General features: G+C 42.7%; 1 protein-coding gene across 8 annotated transcripts in view; it reads left to right on the top strand.

The window, feature by feature from the left end:
• The window catches only part of ABR (ABR activator of RhoGEF and GTPase), a 400,130-nt gene that overhangs the window by 306,704 nt on the left and 73,030 nt on the right, over window positions 1-20,396 (top strand). For all 8 annotated transcript variants that reach the window (XM_075854349.1, XM_075854352.1, XM_075854350.1 and 5 more), the window contains 5 exons: window positions 4,807-4,928; window positions 5,607-5,775; window positions 6,825-6,947; window positions 17,529-17,604; window positions 18,773-18,877. In XM_075854349.1, coding sequence (XP_075710464.1) covers window positions 4,807-4,928; window positions 5,607-5,775; window positions 6,825-6,947; window positions 17,529-17,604; window positions 18,773-18,877 — 595 coding nt within the window. The remainder of the gene's footprint in view (window positions 1-4,806; window positions 4,929-5,606; window positions 5,776-6,824; window positions 6,948-17,528; window positions 17,605-18,772; window positions 18,878-20,396) is intronic.

Genomic DNA, 20,396 nt, shown 5'->3' on the forward strand with positions numbered 1-20,396 from the left:
ATAGCGCCAGACAGCCCTCCCCCTGTAGAGAAGGCCAGACAGCCCTCCCCCTGTAGAGAAGGCCAGGCAGCCCTCCCCCTGTAGAGAAGGCCAGACAGCCCTCCCCCTGTAGAGAAGGCCAGACAGCCCTCCCCCTGTAGAGAAGGCCAGGCAGCCCTCCCCCTGTAGAGAAGGCCAGGCAGCCCTCCCCCTGTAGAGAAGGCCAGGCAGCCCTCCCCCTGTAGAGAAGGCCAGGCAGCCCTCCCCCTGTAGAGAAGGCCAGACAGCCCTCCCCCTGTAGAGAAGGCCAGACAGCCCTCCCCCTGTAGAGAAGGCCAGACAGCCCTCCCCCTGTAGAGAAGGCCAGACAGCCCTCCCCCTGTAGAGAAGGCCAGACAGCCCTCCCCCTGTAGAGAAGGCCAGACAGCCCTCCCCCTGTAGAGAAGGCCAGACAGCCCTCCCCCTGTAGAGAAGGCCAGACAGCCCTCCCCCTGTAGAGAAGGCCAGACAGCCCTCCCCCTGTAGAGAAGGCCAGACAGCCCTCCCCCTGTAGAGAAGGCCAGACAGCCCTCCCCCTGTAGAGAAGGCCAGACAGCCCTCCCCCTGTAGAGAAGGCCAGACAGCCCTCCCCCTGTAGAGAAGGCCAGACAGCCCTCCCCCTGTAGAGAAGGCCAGACAGCCCTCCCCCTGTAGAGAAGGCCAGACAGCCCTCCCCCTGTAGAGAAGGCCAGACAGCCCTCCCCCTGTAGAGAAGGCCAGACAGCCCTCCCCCTGTAGAGAAGGCCAGACAGCCCTCCCCCTGTAGAGAAGGCCAGACAGCCCTCCCCCTGTAGAGAAGGCCAGACAGCCCTCCCCCTGTAGAGAAGGCCAGACAGCCCTCCCCCTGTAGAGAAGGCCAGACAGCCCTCCCCCTGTAGAGAAGGCCAGACAGCCCTCCCCCTGTAGAGAAGGCCAGACAGCCCTCCCCCTGTAGAGAAGGCCAGACAGCCCTCCCCCTGTAGAGAAGGCCAGACAGCCCTCCCCCTGTAGAGAAGGCCAGACAGCCCTCCCCCTGTAGAGAAGGCCAGACAGCCCTCCCCCTGTAGAGAAGGCCAGACAGCCCTCCCCCTGTAGAGAAGGCCAGACAGCCCTCCCCCTGTAGAGAAGGCCAGACAGCCCTCCCCCTGTAGAGAAGGCCAGACAGCCCTCCCCCTGTAGAGAAGGCCAGACAGCCCTCCCCCTGTAGAGAAGGCCAGACAGCCCTCCCCCTGTAGAGAAGGCCAGACAGCCCTCCCCCTGTAGAGAAGGCCAGACAGCCCTCCCCCTGTAGAGAAGGCCAGACAGCCCTCCCCCTGTAGAGAAGGCCAGACAGCCCTCCCCCTGTAGAGAAGGCCAGACAGCCCTCCCCCTGTAGAGAAGGCCAGACAGCCCTCCCCCTGTAGAGAAGGCCAGACAGCCCTCCCCCTGTAGAGAAGGCCAGACAGCCCTCCCCCTGTAGAGAAGGCCAGACAGCCCTCCCCCTGTAGAGAAGGCCAGACAGCCCTCCCCCTGTAGAGAAGGCCAGACAGCCCTCCCCCTGTAGAGAAGGCCAGACAGCCCTCCCCCTGTAGAGAAGGCCAGACAGCCCTCCCCCTGTAGAGAAGGCCAGACAGCCCCCAGAAGTTGTCCATGACAAACCTTGGACTTCTGGCGTCTGCGCAGTTCAATAAAAATGAAAGGCGCGCTGGTCACGCATGCGCACAAGCGCGACCGGTGCGCAAGTCATTTCTATGGAGCTGCAGACAGACCCCGGAAGTCCGAGGTTTGTCATGGAGACCTAAAGTCCCCCGTTCTCCTTATCGCTGCCAGCGATCACACATGTATCCCCTTCCGTTTGGTTTCTGTTCATAGCTTCCCCTGACGGAACCCATGAACTTAACCCCAACGCAGATGTGAACGAAGCCTAAGTTTTATTATATTCCTTATTTTTTGCTCTTACTATTGGTATAGAAATGGTTGAATTACACACATTGAACTTTAAATATATTCCATGTTAAAATGCTCAATTGTTCCAGCCTGTTACTACAATGTGGCATCTTCGCAGCATAAGCTTGAAGAAGATGAATCAAGCAGCTGTGCATCTGCTGACAATGTGGCTCTTTTAGAGAAAACAGAGTAATGATATTTTATAGTGCAAAGAGTGAATCTTAATTGTGTCATCAAATATCTACCCTTTATGCTTGCTATATAACCATTTCAATGCCTTGCCAGAAGTATGCAATTACAAATGCTCTAAAATAAACTTGGGAAAATATGTTTAATTGTACAAAATACAAGTTGATTTGAAAAATGAGGAACCTATTTCTAAAACTGAAATTTGGCAACTTTTTCCATCATACAGTTAGTAAAAGCATTCCGTGTCAGGCAGCTGCTGCACAAGCATGTGTAAAAGAAGTAGATGCCGTTATTTTCCTGATTAAAACTCACTGGACTATACATTTTAGACACTTGAGTATGAGAAATGTTATAGAAGATCCAAAGAGGTAGAGATATTAAGGAATATCTAGAATTATTATTTATTTCTTTTTATAGGCTTATATACATTTTGTAAGCACATCTAAAACAACAATTAAACAACCATGAAACTGATATGTAATCACAGACTTGCAGTATTTCCCGGTGAAAAGAGACAAACATAGTCTGGTGAAAGAATACACAAATCGGCTGTGTACACAAATTTGCAGGTTCAAGGATTCCCATCTCCAACCGCTTATGTTAATGCAGTTGCAGAATAACCACCTCATTAACACACATACAAACAGAAAACTGCATGTGGCACACCTCCAACCACCCATACTCAGAACTCGGCATATACTCATTCTCAGTAATCTAAGTACTGCTGAATATCACTCATCAGCTAAAGGTGGAACCCCGGTTGTAACAGGCGTCACAATATAGAAAGACCATAGTTTTTCAAACTTGTGTGTCATTTATTTGCCAGACTAGTCCAATGAAATAATGAATGGTGTGTTGGTTGATTTCCATGCCATTATTACTTCCTTTCTGGCACAGAAGAGCAGGGTATGAAAAAATAACCTTTCATAAGGCCCTTGCAGCCCCTCTAGCTTTAATTCTTAGGAATCAGATCTGATGAGAGAGAATCCTAGGAAGCTCAAAATGGGGGTGCAGAAAGGATATCATTTCGAACCAGAACGAAAGTCTCACACCGGAAACCGGCATCTGGCTCAAAAATGACAGTCTTCCGCAATCTAACAGGGTTGTAGTAGAGGCCTATCAAGTTTAATACAGTGGCTGGATGAAATTTGACCGGTTAGGTAAATTGGCATTATGCACGTTAAACTGATGAAATGTCTACAAAGGTCCTGTAAGGCTATATCTAGATCTGTATGAGCTTTTCTTAGCAATAAAAGCCAGATGGGCAGTACATATCTAGTTCTACTGGAAGAGGAACGACCGCAAATTAAAGCAACTGTAAACCTTTTTACTACATGCAACATTGCGGTAAAATGTGTGACTTTTGTTTTGCCACTTGCCAAATTTAGAACGTGGCGAGAAAAGCAGACGTGGTCTTCAAGAAGACACCGTTTTACTCAAATATATTACGTTTAAGGAGTCTCCTCTCCTGACATGTCTGTTTTTAGTAAATACTTGTATTCTCCATTAAATAATTCTGGAGCATTTTTTCTTAGAACTTTGTTGACCTGTTCTCCTGTTATTCCTCCTAGAAATGTATGAATTAATTTAGAACTGGGTGTTGCCATTCCCCTCGTCAGAGGGGCGTGTCTATACAGTCTTATTCTGTCAGTACTGATTGGACAGTGTCAGTCTGTGTGTGTAGGGACACACTCCCAACTGGTAACACCTGTTGTCAATTTACTCATACATTTCTAGGAGAAATAACAGAGGAACGGCACAATGCAGAGTTCTAGGAAAAGATGCTACATAATCGTTGTTTTATGGCGAATACAATTATTAACTAAACAGACATGTCAGGAGAGGAGTGACCGGTCCTCTTTAGGACTTGCCTACACGTAACGGAATTGCTGCGTATTTTCCATCCGGAATTGCGGATGGAAAATACACAGCAGAATACAGTAGCCGCAAAGTGGACGAGATTTAACAAATTTCATACACACGCTGCATAAAATTTCCAACCAGAAATTCACCTGCAGTGCATTTTTTTTGTTCTGCAGCATGTCAGTTTCTGCTGCGAAAAGTGGACTGAATTGCACTGAAAGCGCAGCAAAATACGCACCATTTCTTCAGTAAAAAATGCAGGAAATCGTGTGTTTTTTCCGCAGCGGAATGTCTTCTAGTTTTAACGGAAATGCTGCAGAAATTCCATTACGTGTGGACAAGCCCTTGAAGCCTGAAGATGGTGCAAATCTACTCCTGCTCATAGCAGTCGTAGATTTATTTTTCTGCCTCCCTGCGCATAATTTATTAGGAGGTATGCATTCTTTAATCAATTTGACACAAATCATGCCAACTATCTCCTTTACTGAGACTAGCGTGAGATACGCCATTCTCCCATGGTACATCTGCCACTCGATAGTTAACATTGGCAAGCTTCTATACGAAAAGTCTTTTAATGTAGCCTCAGCCTCTTCCTACTATAATCTATAATTCTCTCCAGTCATTCATTTCATCCCCCTTTCTGATAAGGACTCCTTCATATAAAGACCTAGGCAAACATTTAGGTTAAGGTTTATTTTCATTCTTAATATCTATTATCTGGTACATGGTAGAAAACAAAATTGATAGGCATGCATTTTGCAAAGCTACACTATTTACTAAAGGAAAATACATTGCCTATGTCATATCAATGTTTCCATATTTATTTTTCAGACCCGTCAACTGGTAAAAGATGTTTTCATGGTTGAACTTTCCGAAAATTCCCGCAAACTGCGGCATCTTTTCCTGTTTACAGACCTCTTGCTTTGTGCCAAGCTCAAGAAGACAACTGTTGGGTAGGTAAAGATGTACAGTAGTGCGGGAGTCTGACTTTTATTCTCACCACTGTTCCTTGGCTATGCACTATAAGAACCTATCCATTGTCGAGCCTGTATTTGCGGGGCACAACATATAGCATTAACCTGCATTGTCTTTCACTACATTCAATGGCAGATCCGCTATGCCCCCTGTGACCAAGTTGTGTCGTAAATAATCTGTGCATTTACCACCTTGATCTTTACATTGTTCCTCTAAAGACACACTCATTTAGCTGCCTCTTGCTGTTTTTTTAAATGTGTTTATTTATATGTGCCAACATTGTGCCTTGACACACAAGTGCACCCGTTGCTGCCAACTCTATACCCTGTAAAGCCAAGAACAGTCAGTCACGAAGGTGTGTGAACGTGTTGGCAGCCACTAAATGCAGCTGGTGCTGTGGAAAAGTTTGTCCTCTGAAATCTACCAATTGTAGTGAAAAATCCCATAGATCAGGGGAACATTTTCTTGTTTTAGCTGAATGTGGCATCATCCTTGTGAAGATAACTGTGATAAAGCGATCTGTAAATCCTAATGCTTCCCAACCACAGTTGTGTATTTTGCTGATCTACTGCTACTTAGGTGTCCTCTTTGCAGGAAAACACTTAACGTCTTTATTCATTCATAGATGAGTAACATTATTATTATTTTTTGTACAGGAAACTCCAGCAGTATGATTGTAAGTGGTACATCCCCCTGGCCGATTTGGTTTTCCCCTCCCTGGAGGATTCCGAGCCCATCCCACAGCTGCATGCCACGCCTGACCATGAGATAGAAGACATGAAGGCAAAGATATCTGTTCTTAAAAGTGAGATCCAAAAAGAAAAGGTCAGTTGATCAGTTTTAGCACTGGACTTAGTCTCACCTTTATTTCTGAAGGGCGTTACAGGGGCAAGACCAATAATCTTCACCACGTGGAGTCCGAGCTGCCATTAGAGCTTCACATGTCACAAGGGTCAAATTAGTGTGTTGGGTTTAGAGGGTAGTATAGCAGTATAGCACGTTTGTAACCCTAAGTATAAAGAAATAGACTATTCAGGATGGTCTTGCCTAAGCCTTATAGACACACACAATAGGACAGATTTACTATTCAAAATGCGCCAGAATTCTGGCATGCATGCGGTGCCCAACATCAATGTGTTAGACACGCTTGACTAGGGGGCGTGACTTAGCAAGAAAGGGGTTGTAATAGGACAAAGGGGCATGGCTTAAAATGTGACCCCCCCCCCCACCGACCAGAATTTTAATGCAAAAAAAAATGGTGTAAACTAAGCACACCAATAGATGGTATAAAGAAGAGAAAAGTTTCTAACATGTCTAGCTAGATGCGCAAAATTTGTCATGCATCATCCACCACTTGGTAAATTTGGTGCTTTTTCTGGATGCCCTGTCTTGTTTTTATACTGTCGAAGGACTTATTCACACGACCGTAGTATATGTCCGTGCGACGGCCGTCACACGGACGAATGTATTTCAATGGGGGCGTTCACACGGCCGTTGTTTTGAGTCTGAGGGATCCGTGAAAAAGGGTCCCACACGGGAGCAACTCAGAAGTGAAAAATGTCAGAGTTTGCACTCTAGCCTAAAACTAAGACCGTATTACTAAATCTGCCACAATATATTTAAAACAATGTAACAAAATCTGTGTATTCTATCAATACTGTTGATCACAGCCTGATATTCTAATTTGAGTCAATGAAAAGTCTTCATTTTAATACAAAGTTTGAAGTTTGCTTTAGGATCCTAATTTTATTCAATTATTTTATTTCTGTCCAACATTGACAGATACATTACAAGCATCCCTGATCTTTGCTATTCTCTAGCGTGTCCTCATTTGCCCCATTGTCTCACTGCTATCCTCTAATGTATTTCTGCAGAAGTCCAATAGAGGATCAAGTCGTGCTATTGAAAGACTGAAGAAGAAAATGTTTGAGTATGAATCCTGGCTTCTGCTATACTCTCCTACAATTCCTTTTCGAATTCATAACAAGAATGGCAAGGTAAGCCTTAGTCGTGGGTTGCCTGGAGCTGGCAGTTGTATCACCCTGCTGAGATGCTAGATGAAGCCGGTATTGTATGATAGATACAAATAGGAATCTGCTTTGGTTTTCCCACTTGGGGATTGTGGAAAGACAGCAATGGTTATTTGCATACTTTGAACATTTAGATACGGAGAGGATGATGCCAGGAGGGGAATTCTGCAGTGTCTGATGTGAGGCGTGAGTCAGACCGCCAAGGGAACAAATGCGTGGGAGCCATATGAGCTCCACACTCAACTTCTACGCATTTGGCTTTAAACCCACTCTTTGCCTTTGAGTCCAAATTACAAGGACACATTGCTTTAAAGCCAAACCTTCAAGGAGTTCATTTTAGCTTCAGACCCCATGTTGTTGTATTGAGTATTTCAGCTGGCAGTATGTTTCCAAAAAACTGAAGTAAACTTAAAGGGAATCTTTCACCAGCTCATACATGTGCAGCTGAGTGCACCATGTAATAGGCCCTGCAGCACAAACCTTGTGTCACTTTAAACTACGTTTGTAGACTCCTCCAAATATAACGGCACCGATATGTAAATAAGCCCCTGAACTGTCAATGGGGCGTTTCTCAGCTACGGACAGCGGCTCGTCTGATCTCGCGAGAGAGATCACACAGTCTTGTCGTCCTTGTCTGCCGAGAGCGAAAGAGCGCGCACGTGTTCTCATTCTCTCTTCAGCTCTCTACAGACATGGTCGACTAGACTGTGTGATCTCGCGAGAGAGATCACACAGCACAAGCCGCTCTGACACCGTCTGTAGCAGTAAGTATCAAGCCCCCCCCCCCCCTGCCAATTACAATAAAAGAAACTCCCCATTGACCGTTCAGGGGCTTATTTACATATCGGGCGCCAAATTTAAGGGCACCGATATGTAAATAACGGAGGGGGCTAGAAACATAGTTTAAAGGGACACAAGGTTTGTGCAGCAGTGCCTATTACATGGTGCACTCAGCTGAACATGTATGGGTAGTGAAAGGTTAAGAGCAAGAACCTCATCATTAGTACATCCTACTTAATATTATGACTGATGTTCAAAAGAGAACAGGTTTCTATACTACTGAGGTGATAACATAATTACTGTGGCTCCATTATGATGTCAGGACTGCTGAGACAGGCAAATGACATGCATTGTTATAGGGGATATAGACCCTAAGGGCCGATTCCTCTAAACGGTTCTAAAAAATTTGATACCGTCTTTGACTCCTGGTTTTTTAAAGTTGTGGATTCTTTGTCACATGATCCTTTTCAGAGCTAATAACTGGCTGAGAGGTATCATGTGGTACACCATGTGACTATAGAATGGGGAAGTGCTTTTTTTATCAGCCCCCCCCCTAATTTGCGCTGAGGGGGCTGTTTAGTGGATAGAATTATACTCCCTAGTATTACTATGAAGTCGGGGTCAGTTTTTGGTGGAGTAGAAGACTCCAACTTCAGTTTCAAAATAAAATTATTAATTATTGATATTGTAATCATTTATTAAATGCCTAGCTTGTTGCCTACTTTCTTTCTTAGGAATTTGGGAAAGTTTTAAAATGGTAATCCTACAAATATATGTGGTGGTCTATTAATCGAAGGCCCATATTTATCAAAAAAGCAGTGATAACTGGGATGTTCTAGCGGCGATAGAAAATCCGTTATCTGCTCTCCGTTATTCTCTCCCTTAGAACCAAGTATCTTTAGATCACTGCTCTAAGGCTCCTATTTAAAATGTCTAAATCTTCTGCACATGCTCAGTAGTGAAGTTCCTTCTCTGAAGTCCAGGGGATGACGTTCACTACTGGGCGCAGTGCAATTGGACCAGTGCAAAATTTTCATGAGTAGGCCACTCCTTCTCGACAGACTGGAACGCTGAGGGTTAATATTGTCCTTGTTTACGGTGATCGAGCTGCACTGAGGTGCACCTGTGCTGTGGTGTCCTGTGCTTATCACGTGGTCTCATGCTCTGCTGTGCAGCCCTGCTCCTATATTCCCTTTCCCTCTTCCTCCTCGGTGGCCAGCCAATCCGCTCAGCTAGTTAAAAACAAAAACCACAGTTAAGTAAAATTTTGTTTTTTGGGTTTTTTTTATGTACAAAAAAATAATTATAAGGTAAAAAAAAACCTTTCGAATTTTTCCCCTAATGGTAAAAAAAACAAACAATTAATATAACTGGTGTTGCCGAGTTCATAAAAGCATGAACTATTCTAATATAACGTTAGTTAACCCACATGTTAAATGTTTTAAATATATATATTAAAACCACCTGAATTGCTGTTTCTTGGTCATCTTAGCTCCCCCAAAAATGGAATAAAAAGTGATCAAAAGTCAAATGTAGCCCAAAATGGTGTCCATAAAAACTACGCACCGCAAAAAAACAAGCCCTCACACTGCTCAATCGACGGAAATATAAAAACTTTATGGATCTCAGAATATGGTGACACAAAACTATTATTTATTTATTTTGTAAATTATTTAATTTTTTTTAAACGAAACCCAAATGGCTATATTGACAGAAAAAAATCAAACGTTATGGCTTTTGGAAGGCAGGGAGGAAAAAAAATTATTTTATTAACCCCTTCACGCACCAGGACGTCCTGGTGCAGGGGGAGAAGTATGGAGCGTGCTCACGCGCTGAGCTTGCTCCATACAATGCGGCTGTCAGCTGTGTATCACAGCTGACACACGGGACTAACAGCCAGGAACAGGGATCGCGCAGTTCCTGGTTGTTTAACCACTCAAATTGACCGCAGCATGTGAGGCGTTGAAAAGAGGGGGCAGCCCCTTCCGTCAGCTTACCGCTCCCCCCCCCCAAACGCAATTGTCATGGCTGCCCAGGGGCCTAATGAAGGCCCCCAGGTCTGCCTTCACTCTGCCTCTGTTAAGCCGTGCATGTGGCAGAAGCCTGTAAAAATGACTATACACTGCAATACATTAGTATTGCAGTGTATTGTACCAGGAATCTAGTAGAATAATAGAATGTGTACAAAAAAGGGAAATTAGGCTTTTAGTAGTGAAAAAAATAAAAATAAAGTATTTGAGTTAAAAAATTATATAATTCTAAGTAAACAAAATTGGTATCTCTGCGTCTGTAAATGTTTGAACTATTACAATATAGCGTTATTTAACGTGAACTGTGAACGATGTAAAAAATTGGTGTTTTTCGGTCAACTTCGCTCTCAAAAATGTTCTAGTAAAAAGTGATCGACAAGTTGTATGTACTAAAACATGCTACCGAAAAAAACTACAGGTCGTCCTGCAAAAAATAAGCCCTTACACCGCTCAGTCCACAGAAAAATGAAAAAGTTATGGCCCTCAGAATGTGGAAAAGCAAAATGTTTTTAATTTTTTTTTATTTTAACAAAGTAGTTTAACCCCTTGCATACCTTCGCCGTAATAGTACGTCGCTGGCCGCTTATGCCAGCGTACCTTCGACGTACTATTACGGCGCAGGAATAAACTGTCACTATGTGAAATCACATAGCGACAGAACAGCGGCGGCAGCTGTCATTGACAGCTAACCGTCTCTGCTACCGGCCTGGGGACCAATTAGCAGTCCCCAATGCCGGCGATTGCTGTGATTGGTCAGTCTCTGAAGACTGACCAATCACAGCTGTCTGTGACGTCGTCTGCAGGAGAAAGCTCCTGTCACTTTCTCTGATCTCCTCACTTCTGTGAGATACGTGAGGAGATCAGAGAAAGCGGTGTAAAAAAAAACAACACTATTTTTATTAACCCCTTCCCGAAAATGGGCGTATAGTAACGCCCTGAGGATGAAGCGGGCACAGGAGCTGTGCTCGCTCCATCTTCATCGGATGTCGGCTGTAATATACAGCCGACATCCCACTGCAACTACAGCGATCACTGTCCTCTCCGATCGTTGTAGTTTAACCCCTTAAATGCCGCTGTCAATAGCGACAGCGGCATTTAAGTGATTGATACAGAGGGAGGGGGCTCCCTCTGCACCCCATTGCCCCCCCCCGCGAATAATCGCGGGGTTCTGATGGTTGCAATGGCAACCAGGAAGCCTAGCAACGGCTTCCTGGTTGCCAGGTACGGGAGCCTATTAGGTCCTGCCCAAGGCAGGACGTAATAGGCTCAACTGTCAGTTGTAAAGTGACAGTTACAATACACTGCACTACATCAGTACATACAGAAGTAGTGCAGTGTATTGTGCAGGGGATCAGAAGATCAGATCTTCCAGTCCCCTAGTATGTGTAAAATAAAAAGTGAAAAAAAAGTTTTAGATAAATAAATACAAGTTTTACGTAATAAAAACAATAATCGCCTTGTTTCCCTGATCAAGCCCTTTATAATTAGAAAAAAAATGAAAAAAGACAAAAACTAGACATAATAGGTATCGCCGCGTTCGTATTGGCCTGACCTAAAAAAATATCATATTATTTATCCCGCACGGTGAACACCGTAAAAAAAATACCATAAAAAACAATGATGCAAAAGAAAACACAGTCTTGAAGCCAGTATATATCCAAAGGTATCAAAAAGATTCTTTATTAAATATGCATAACAATAAACATTTTTAAAATCGTATATGACAGGAGAAACTCAATCTAAAGTCAACACAGAGATACATCAAGGGAACCAAAGTAACACATAGTGAGCCCTTTTATAACAATGGGTTACAGGCAAGATTATCACCAGTTTTAGAGTATGGCGATTGAACTCAAAACATATCAACATGTTACTGCAGGACAAGATTAATCCAAACAGACACCATGATCAATAAAGGTAAAACATATAAAAGTTCTGACTCTTGGAACGCAATAATGCAAAACGACGGCCCAGACTAATTTATATGTGCAGCAGTTCTTCACCTAAAACCTCACGTCATCATTTGCAGCCCCCACTGGTAGACCCTGTAAATCCAGCGAAAACGATGACATTTTGGGGTCTTGTGCTACATATGGGACTAGTGAAGAAGTCAAAGATTAGACAATGCTGGAGTGCGGATATTTTGTACAACACCACAGACACCCTTTACAAGTGCGACTCCTGCACCCAATAATCCGGCCTGTGCATGAAGGATTGGTTCAAAGCGTACGTCACTATCCAGGGATCATTCATTTTATTATTCATTCTCCCCATTATTACATCATCCTATTATGACCTGTTGCACTCCGCCCAGCTTACATATACCCTGATGTACTCCACATAGCTTACATATACCCTGATGTACTCCACACAGCTTACATATATCCTGATGTACTCCACATAGCTTACATATACCCTGATGTATTCCGCACAGCTTACATATACCCTGATGTACTCCGCGCAGCTTACATATACCCTGATGTACTCCGCACAGCTTACATATACCCTGATGTACTCCTCACATATTACATATATCCTGATGTATTCTGCCCAGCTTACATATACCCTGATGTACTCCGCGCAGCTTACATATACCCTGATGTACTCCGCACAGCTTACATATACCCTGATGTACTCCTCACATATTACATATATCCTGATGTATTCTGCCCAGTTTACATATACCCTGATGTACTCCGCCCAGCTTACATATACCCTGATGTACTCCGCCCAGCTTACATATACCCTGATGTACTCCGCCCAGCTTACATATACCCTGATGTACTCCGCCCAGCTTACATATACCCTGATGTACTCTGCCCAGCTTACATAGAACCTGATGTACTCCGCACAGATTACATATGCCCCCACATTATAAACTGAAACACCAGTAAAACACTAAACAAAACTACTACCAAGCAAAATCTGCGCTCCAAAAGCCAAATGGCGCTCCTTCTGGGCCTGGCAGTGTGCCCAAACAGCGGTTTATGACCACATATGGGGTATTACCGTACTCTGGAGAACCGCTTAACAATTTATGGGGCATATGTCTCCAGTGGTACAAGCTGGGCCCAACGCATTGGGCACTGAAATAGCATATATGTGGAAAATGTCAATTTTCAATCTGCAACATCCACTGTGCACTAATTTCTGCAAAACCTTTGGGGGTCAAAATCCTCACTACACTTCTAGATGAATTCCTTGAGGGGTGTAGTTTCCTAAATGGGGTCACTTCTCGGGAGTTTTCACTGTACTGGTACCTCAGCGCAATGCAACATGGCGTCAAAAACAAATTTTGTAAAATCTCCACTCAAAAAACGAAATTGCACTTTTTCCGTTTAGACCCTTGCCGTATGTCCAAATAGCCGTTTACAACCACATATGGGGTATTTCCGTAATCAGGAGAAATTGTGTAACACATTTTGGGGTGTCTTTTCTCCTGTATTCCTTGTGGAAATGAAAAATTCTGAGCTAAAGCTACAGGTTATTGGAAAAAAAAAATGTTTTCATTTTCACGGACTAATTATATTAAAATCTATAAAACACCTGAGGGCTCAAAATGCTCACTACACCTCTAATTTAATTCTTTCAGGGTTATAGTCTCCAAATTGGGATCACATCTGGGGAATTTCTACTGTACTGGTACTTCAGGGACTCTGCAAATGCGACATGGCCCCCAGAAACCAATTCAGCAAAATCTGAGCTGCAAAATCCAAATGGTGCTCCGTCCCTTCTGAGCCCTGCCAAGGGTCCAAACAGCAGTTTATTACCACATAATGGGGTATTACCGTAATCAGGAGAAATTGCTTTACAAATGTTGAGGTGCTTTTTCTCCTTTATTCCTTATAAAAATTAGAAAATTCTGTGTTTTTTCCAAAAAAAAGTCTCTTTTCATCTTCACAGACTAATTCCAATAAATTCAGCAAAAAACCTGTGGGGTCAAAATGCTAACTATACCACTAGAAAAATTCCTTGAGGGGTATAGTTTCCAAAATGGGGTCACTTTTGGGGGGATTCCACTGTTTAGGTCCCTCCAGGGCGTTGCAAACGTGACACGGCACTGAAAACCATTCCAGTAAAATCAGAGCTCCAAAATCCAAATGGGGGTCCTTCCCTTCTGAGCCCTGCTGTGGGTCCAAACAGCAGTTTATTACCACATATGGGGTATTTCCGTAATCGCGAGAAATTGCTTTACAAATGTTGGGGTGCTTTCTCTCCTTTATTTCTTGCAAAAATTTGACATTTTTACGTTTTTCCAGAAAAAAAGTAGATTTTCATTTTCACAGACTAACTCCAGAAAATATAGCAAAATACCTGTGGGGTCAAAATGCTAACTATACCCCTAGATAAATTCCTTGAGGGGTGTAGTTTAAAAAATGGGGGTCACTTTTGGGGGTTTCCACTGTTTTGGCACCACAATACCTCTTCAAACCTGACATGGTGCCTAAAATATATTCTGAAAAAAGGAGGCCCCAAAATCCAAGAGGTGCTCCTTTGCTTCTGAGGCCTGTGTTTCAGTCCATTAGCGCACTAGGGCCACATGTGGGATATTTCTAAAAACTGCAGAATCTGGGCAATAAATATTGATTTGCATTTCTCAGGTAAAACCTTCTGTGGTACAGAAGAAAATGTATTACATATGAATTTTGTAAAAAAAAATGAAATTTGAAAATTTCAGCTCTACTTTCCTTCAATTCCTGTAAAACGCCTAAAGGGTTGAAACACTTTCTGAATGCTGTTTTGGATACTTTGAGGGGTGCAGTTTTCAAAATGGGGTGTTTTATGGGGGTTTCTAATATATAGGGCACTCAAAACCACTTCAGAACTGAACTCGTCCCTGAAAAAATCGCTTTTTGAAATTTTCTTAAAAATATGAGAAATTGCTGCTAAAGTTCTAAGCCTTGTGAGGTCATAGAAAAATAAAAGGATGTTCAAAAAACGATGCAAACATAAAGTAGACATATGGGAAATGTTAATCAGTAACTATTTTGTGTGGTATTACGATCTGTTTTACAAGCAGATACATTTAAAATTGGAAAAATCATAATTTCTTCATATTTTCGCTAAATGTTGGTGTTTTTCACAAATAAGCAATGAATTTATCGACCAAATTTATGCACTAAACTAAAGTACAATATGTCACGAGAAAACAATCTCAGAATCAATTGGATAGGTAAAAGCATTCCGGAGTTATTACCACATAAAGTGATACATGTCAGATTTGAAAAAATGGGTCTGGTCCTCAAGGCCAAAATGAGCTGGGTACTCAAGGGGTTAAAGTTGTTTTTTAAAAGTAGTAAAATATTTTTTTTAAAAACTATATACATTTGGTATCACCGTAATCGTATTGAGCCACAGAATAAAGTTAGAGGCTCTGTCACCAGATTCTCAAATCCCTATCTCCTATTGCATGTGATCGGCGCTGCAATGTAGATAACAGTAACGTTTTTTTTTTGTTTTTAAAAAACGTTCATTTTTGGCCAAGTTATGAGCTATTTTATATATATGCAAATGAGCTTTGAAATGGACAATTGGCTGTGTTTTTTTCGTTATGTCCAACTGGGCGTGTATTGTGTTTTTAACTGGGCGTGTTTACGTGTATGACGCTGACCAATCAATGACCAGTCAGCGTCATACACTCATCTCCATTGATTTACACAGCAGCGATCTGCAGCCACATAAACAGAGATTAACGTTACTGCAGTGTCCTGATAATGAATACACATGATCATCCAGCCTGGACGTCATGTGTATTCAGAATCCTGATACTTCTGACTCTTTTCTGTGAGATTTCCAGCAAGGGAAACGAAATCTCGTTTACCTCCGTAATCTCGCGAGATTACGCGTGGCTTGCGGGAATCTCACAGAGATTCAGAAGTGTCAGGATTCTGAATACACATGACGTCCAGGCTGGATGATCATGTGTATTCATTATCAGGACACTGCAGTAACGTTAATCTCTATAACATATCAGCCGATGATCGAGCGTTTGATCATTCATCTTCTGATTGCTGCCCTGTTAATACAAGGCAAGGAGGGAATGAGCGTTCTCTGATTGTTTGTTTGCCCAATAATTGGCCAGTGTAAAAGGGCCTTTAGTAATGCACACAAGTGAGGTACAACGCCTTGAAGCAGTCAAGTTGTATTTAGTTTTAAGCTGATTCAGATGGCATTGGTGGGGCAACCATGTATAATCCACCAGATGAGAGGAGACTTTGTATGCTAACAAGCTCTGTTTACATCTCGTTTCAGCCTTCCGTGAGAGGTATATTTCGGAATGGATTTTCTGACATATACCGCCAACGTATGGCAATGTATAGCCATACAGTCTGATACATGGCCAATAGGGCCCTATAGCAAAAACACAACTGCTGCACGGCATACGTTTTTTTTTTTTACTGTATCCCGCTGTATAGAATAGTTGAGGCCACTACTCGCACTATTCTATGCAGCAAAATAAAGGTCTGTTGACGAATACCGCCTTATGTCAAAAGGACACTGTTTTGTATATGCAGGGTGCATGTGGCCCTATGCGTATGCGCCGGGAGCTCGGCCACCTCATACGTTCAGCTTAGTTCAAATACAAAATTGTGAAAATGGTTAATTTATTTTGTATGGAAGCATTACGGTCAGGCTATTTAAGCAAATAAATCTCATTCTGTTCCTACTATTTGAAGAAAGCTCCAGCTAAATGTTGTCATGGGAAAATACTAAATTATTAATGTATGACTTTCTAAACGCCAATAAGAAATACTGCGTAATCTTACGTGGCCATGTGTTTTTTGTTTACTCTAAATGTGTTTGTAGGGCTCCGTTGCCAGTCGGGGGCCAAAAAGTGTCCTATTGGCCTCCGTCTGGTTGGAATACATACGTATTCTGCAATTCTACACTAGTCCAGTAAAAAAAAGTATACGTTAAACGTATGGTTTTTTTTTCAACATGGTAGACTATGGGTGACATACGCCAATGTATAAGCTTTTCCATAGCTTTTCATAACGTACCCTTTAAACGGATGCCATTATATCCTATGGGTGACAGATGCGTTAAACGGATGCCTAACAGTGGCATTCATCACTCATAGGCTGTAATAGTATTTGTTTAACGGACATATCATGGAAGTTCATGACGTATCTGTGAAACGAATACTGTTATAGCCTATGGTTGATGGATGCCACTGTTAGGGTATGTGCACACGGTAGCAGGCTTTTACGTCTGAAATTAGAGACTGTTTTCAGGAGAAAACAGCCGTGTCGTTTCAGACGTAAATTCTCCTCCTCGCATTTTGCGAGGCGTCATTGACGCCCGTAATCTTGAGCTGTTCTTCATTGAATTCAATGAAAAACGGCTCAAACTACGTTTCAAAGAAGTGTCCTGCACTTCTTTGACGAGGCTGTATTTTTACGCGTCGTCGTTTGACAGCTGTCAAACGACGACGCGTGAATGACAGGTCGTCGGCACAGTACGTCGGCAAACCCATTCAAATGAATGGGCAGATGTTTGCCGACGTATTGGAGCCGTATTTTCAGACGTAAATTTGTCAGCCTGTGTTTAAAATATATGTTGGGAGCTTTTCCCGGCGTATATGTGAAAATTAGGCCGAAAAGCAAGGTGTGAACAAAGCCTCATATAAGACTAATGTGATTTCCTAGACTTCAGTGGAAGGTGCTGTATCTTGTGTGTGATTCATTCTGTCCATGTTTCTCTGATAAGATAATGCAGTCCATTTCTTCCTCTGCAGAGTTATCTGTTCCTCATATCTTCAGATTATGAGAGGTCAGAGTGGAGGGAGGCCATCCAGAAGCTGCAGAAGAAAGGTAAACGACTCCCATTATAATACACTGACAACTTTCCTGGTATGATGGACCATGGTCCCTTTTACGGGGGCCAATGATCGGGCAAACGAGCGTTCATATGAACACTCGTTCCCAATCATTGTTCTGTGTAAACAGGGCTGAGATCAGCGAAGAACAACCAAACACTCCATCAGCTGATTGTATTGTGTATGAATCACAAAATATCATTGTTGTTGGCACCACGTCTGTCTGTGTAAACAGGGGATGTGCAACCGATATCATGCAAATGTATGGGGACGAGCGATCGTAGTAACAATCACTCGTCCCCATACATTACCGATCATTGCTCCTATGAAAGCCGATTAATGCTTGGTGCTAATAATAATCTTCGCACCAAACTATTCTTCAGCGCTTTACAATTCAGGGAGTACATTGTACAGACCATATCAGACATCACATAGTAAAAATAAATAAATAATTAACTCAAAAAAGAGGCGTGAGGACCCTGCTTGCAAGAGCTTACAATCTATGAGGAAATAGGGGAGACACAAAGTGTAAAAAGTGCTTGTTCAGTACAATGGTCCAGATATTTATTGTAAAGTAGGGATAGTACACGTAACTCTGCATGAGCCGGTCACCAGCCAGTATCTGTGCATGACAGACATAAAGTGGATTAGGTGTGGGGGCCGCTGTTGAATGAGGGGGTCAGGTTCTGATGACTAATGTAAAAGGGGGGTAAAGGAAAGCAGTCAGATTAGGGAATGTGATAGACCTGTTGAAAATGTGTTTTCAGGGCACGCTTAAAACTGAATGTTGGGAACTAATCTGACTGTCTGTGGTAGCGCATTAGAGGACTGGTGCAGCACGAGAGAAGTTTTGGGGATGAGAGTGGGAGGTTCGGTTTCTGGAGGATGTTAATCTAAGGTCGTTGGCAGAACGTGGAGCAGTGGTAAGGTGGTAGCCAGAGATGTGAGGAGGTGCAGCACTGTGGAGAGCTTTGTGGGTGACTTTCATTATTATTCTCAATGGCAGATGGATCCAAACCTATGGTTATAGGTTTGCATTTAGATATGTATATATATTGATAGGGTACAAGCATGATATAAACATAACCGAACTTCAAAGTGGATCAGTATAGGCTCATTTATTAGTTTATAGTCTACCTGACTTTTAATTATTTTTATTTCAGATCTACAAGCCTTTGCACTCAGTTCTTTGGAGCTCCAGGTGCTTACTGGATCCTGCTTCAAGCTGCGCACAGTTCACAACATGCCTATAATCAGCAATAAAGATGGTAAGCAACTGTCTGCGGTCTGCAGTCCACCTTCTCGACCACTAGGTGGCACTGGAAGTTGTGTTTTGACATTTCCAAGCTTGTCTGTTAGGATAGTCGGTAATAGTTATATAGAAAACGAAGAAATGCTTAACTTATTGGATTGTATTGAATAATAAAAAAATTAACTGTTCAGATATAAAGTGAATTGGCAATTGACGTCACATAATTTGTGAAAAGAGTAAAACTATGAGAAGCTTAAATGAGAAGTAAGAGAATTGTTAGTACATGATAGATAATCGTCATCATTATTTAAATAAATTTACATACTGCGTGTTATAATTATAGCCAAAGATGTTGGTTGTTTTAGACCAATGGAAATGCATAAAAATTAATCCCAGTTAGGGTCCAATCACACATGGCAGGTTATGTTGCAGAAATTTCTTCGACTGAAAATTAGTCGTTTGAAAAACTGCTAACACAGATGCGTGGCTCGTTATGGCTCGATTTGTTGAAAACCGAAAATTTTTAGAAATAAAATATCTGTTATGGGTTTTGTAAAATGGAAGCCATAATGCCGGAGTGAACAGAGACTTAGGGCTAGTTTACACTGAGTATTTTAGCGCTGACCAAAATCGCCTCCCATTGATTTTCAATAGGAGGCAGAGGCTTTTTTTTCCCGCGAGTGGTAAAAAACGCTCGCAGGAAAAAGAAGCAGAATGCCCTTTCTTTGGGGATTTCCGTCTCTGACCTCCCATTGACATCAATGGGAGGCAGAGAAAGCGGTTTTCGCTGCATTTTCGCCGGCGGCGCTCTATGGCCGCAGTTGAAAAAACACAGAGAAAAGCGCGGCAACCCTTCTGCCGGCAGGTCAAAATCTCCCTCAAAATTCCTGAAGGAATTTTGAGGCCAATTTTTCCACCTGCAAAAAAACTCTGTGTGAACAGGGCCTGACTGTGCGGAATTGTTTTGGATTTTGCACCAAAAGTCCACGACAAATTACAATACAATGCTAGTGAATGGGGTTTTGTAAATCCTGTCACACACTGCGGGAAAGAATTGTGTTGATTTTAGGACATTCTGTGGATTCACCCTTTTGCAAAGAATAGGTGATAAATGTATGATCGCTGGGGGAACCGCCATCGGGACCACTACCGATCACTAGAATCTGGGCCCAAAGTGGGTTGTCCAATTGGTGGTTGGACACAGACTCCCAGCGATCATACGTTTATCAACTATCCCATGGATGGGTATAAAATGTGTTCTTTGGAAAAACACCTTTAACTAGTGGGAACAATGTCAATCGACACATAATCTTAATCAAGAGCTGTCACATATTGTAAGATCTGTTGCGATATAGAAGTAAAGATACTGTTAGAAGAATTTTCCATACTTATCAATAATGATTCAAGAATTCACCTGAATAAGAGCTTGATTTTATTCTTGCGGCAAGGAGACAAGTGGCAGATTAGGAGTTGTCTGCCTTCATTACATAAGCTCTGGTGTATATAGGCTTTAACCACAACCAGGTGACATTTTG

This window comes from Rhinoderma darwinii, chromosome 2, assembly GCF_050947455.1.
Source record: "Rhinoderma darwinii isolate aRhiDar2 chromosome 2, aRhiDar2.hap1, whole genome shotgun sequence".
In the NCBI taxonomy this organism is placed as follows: Eukaryota; Metazoa; Chordata; class Amphibia; order Anura; family Rhinodermatidae; genus Rhinoderma; species Rhinoderma darwinii.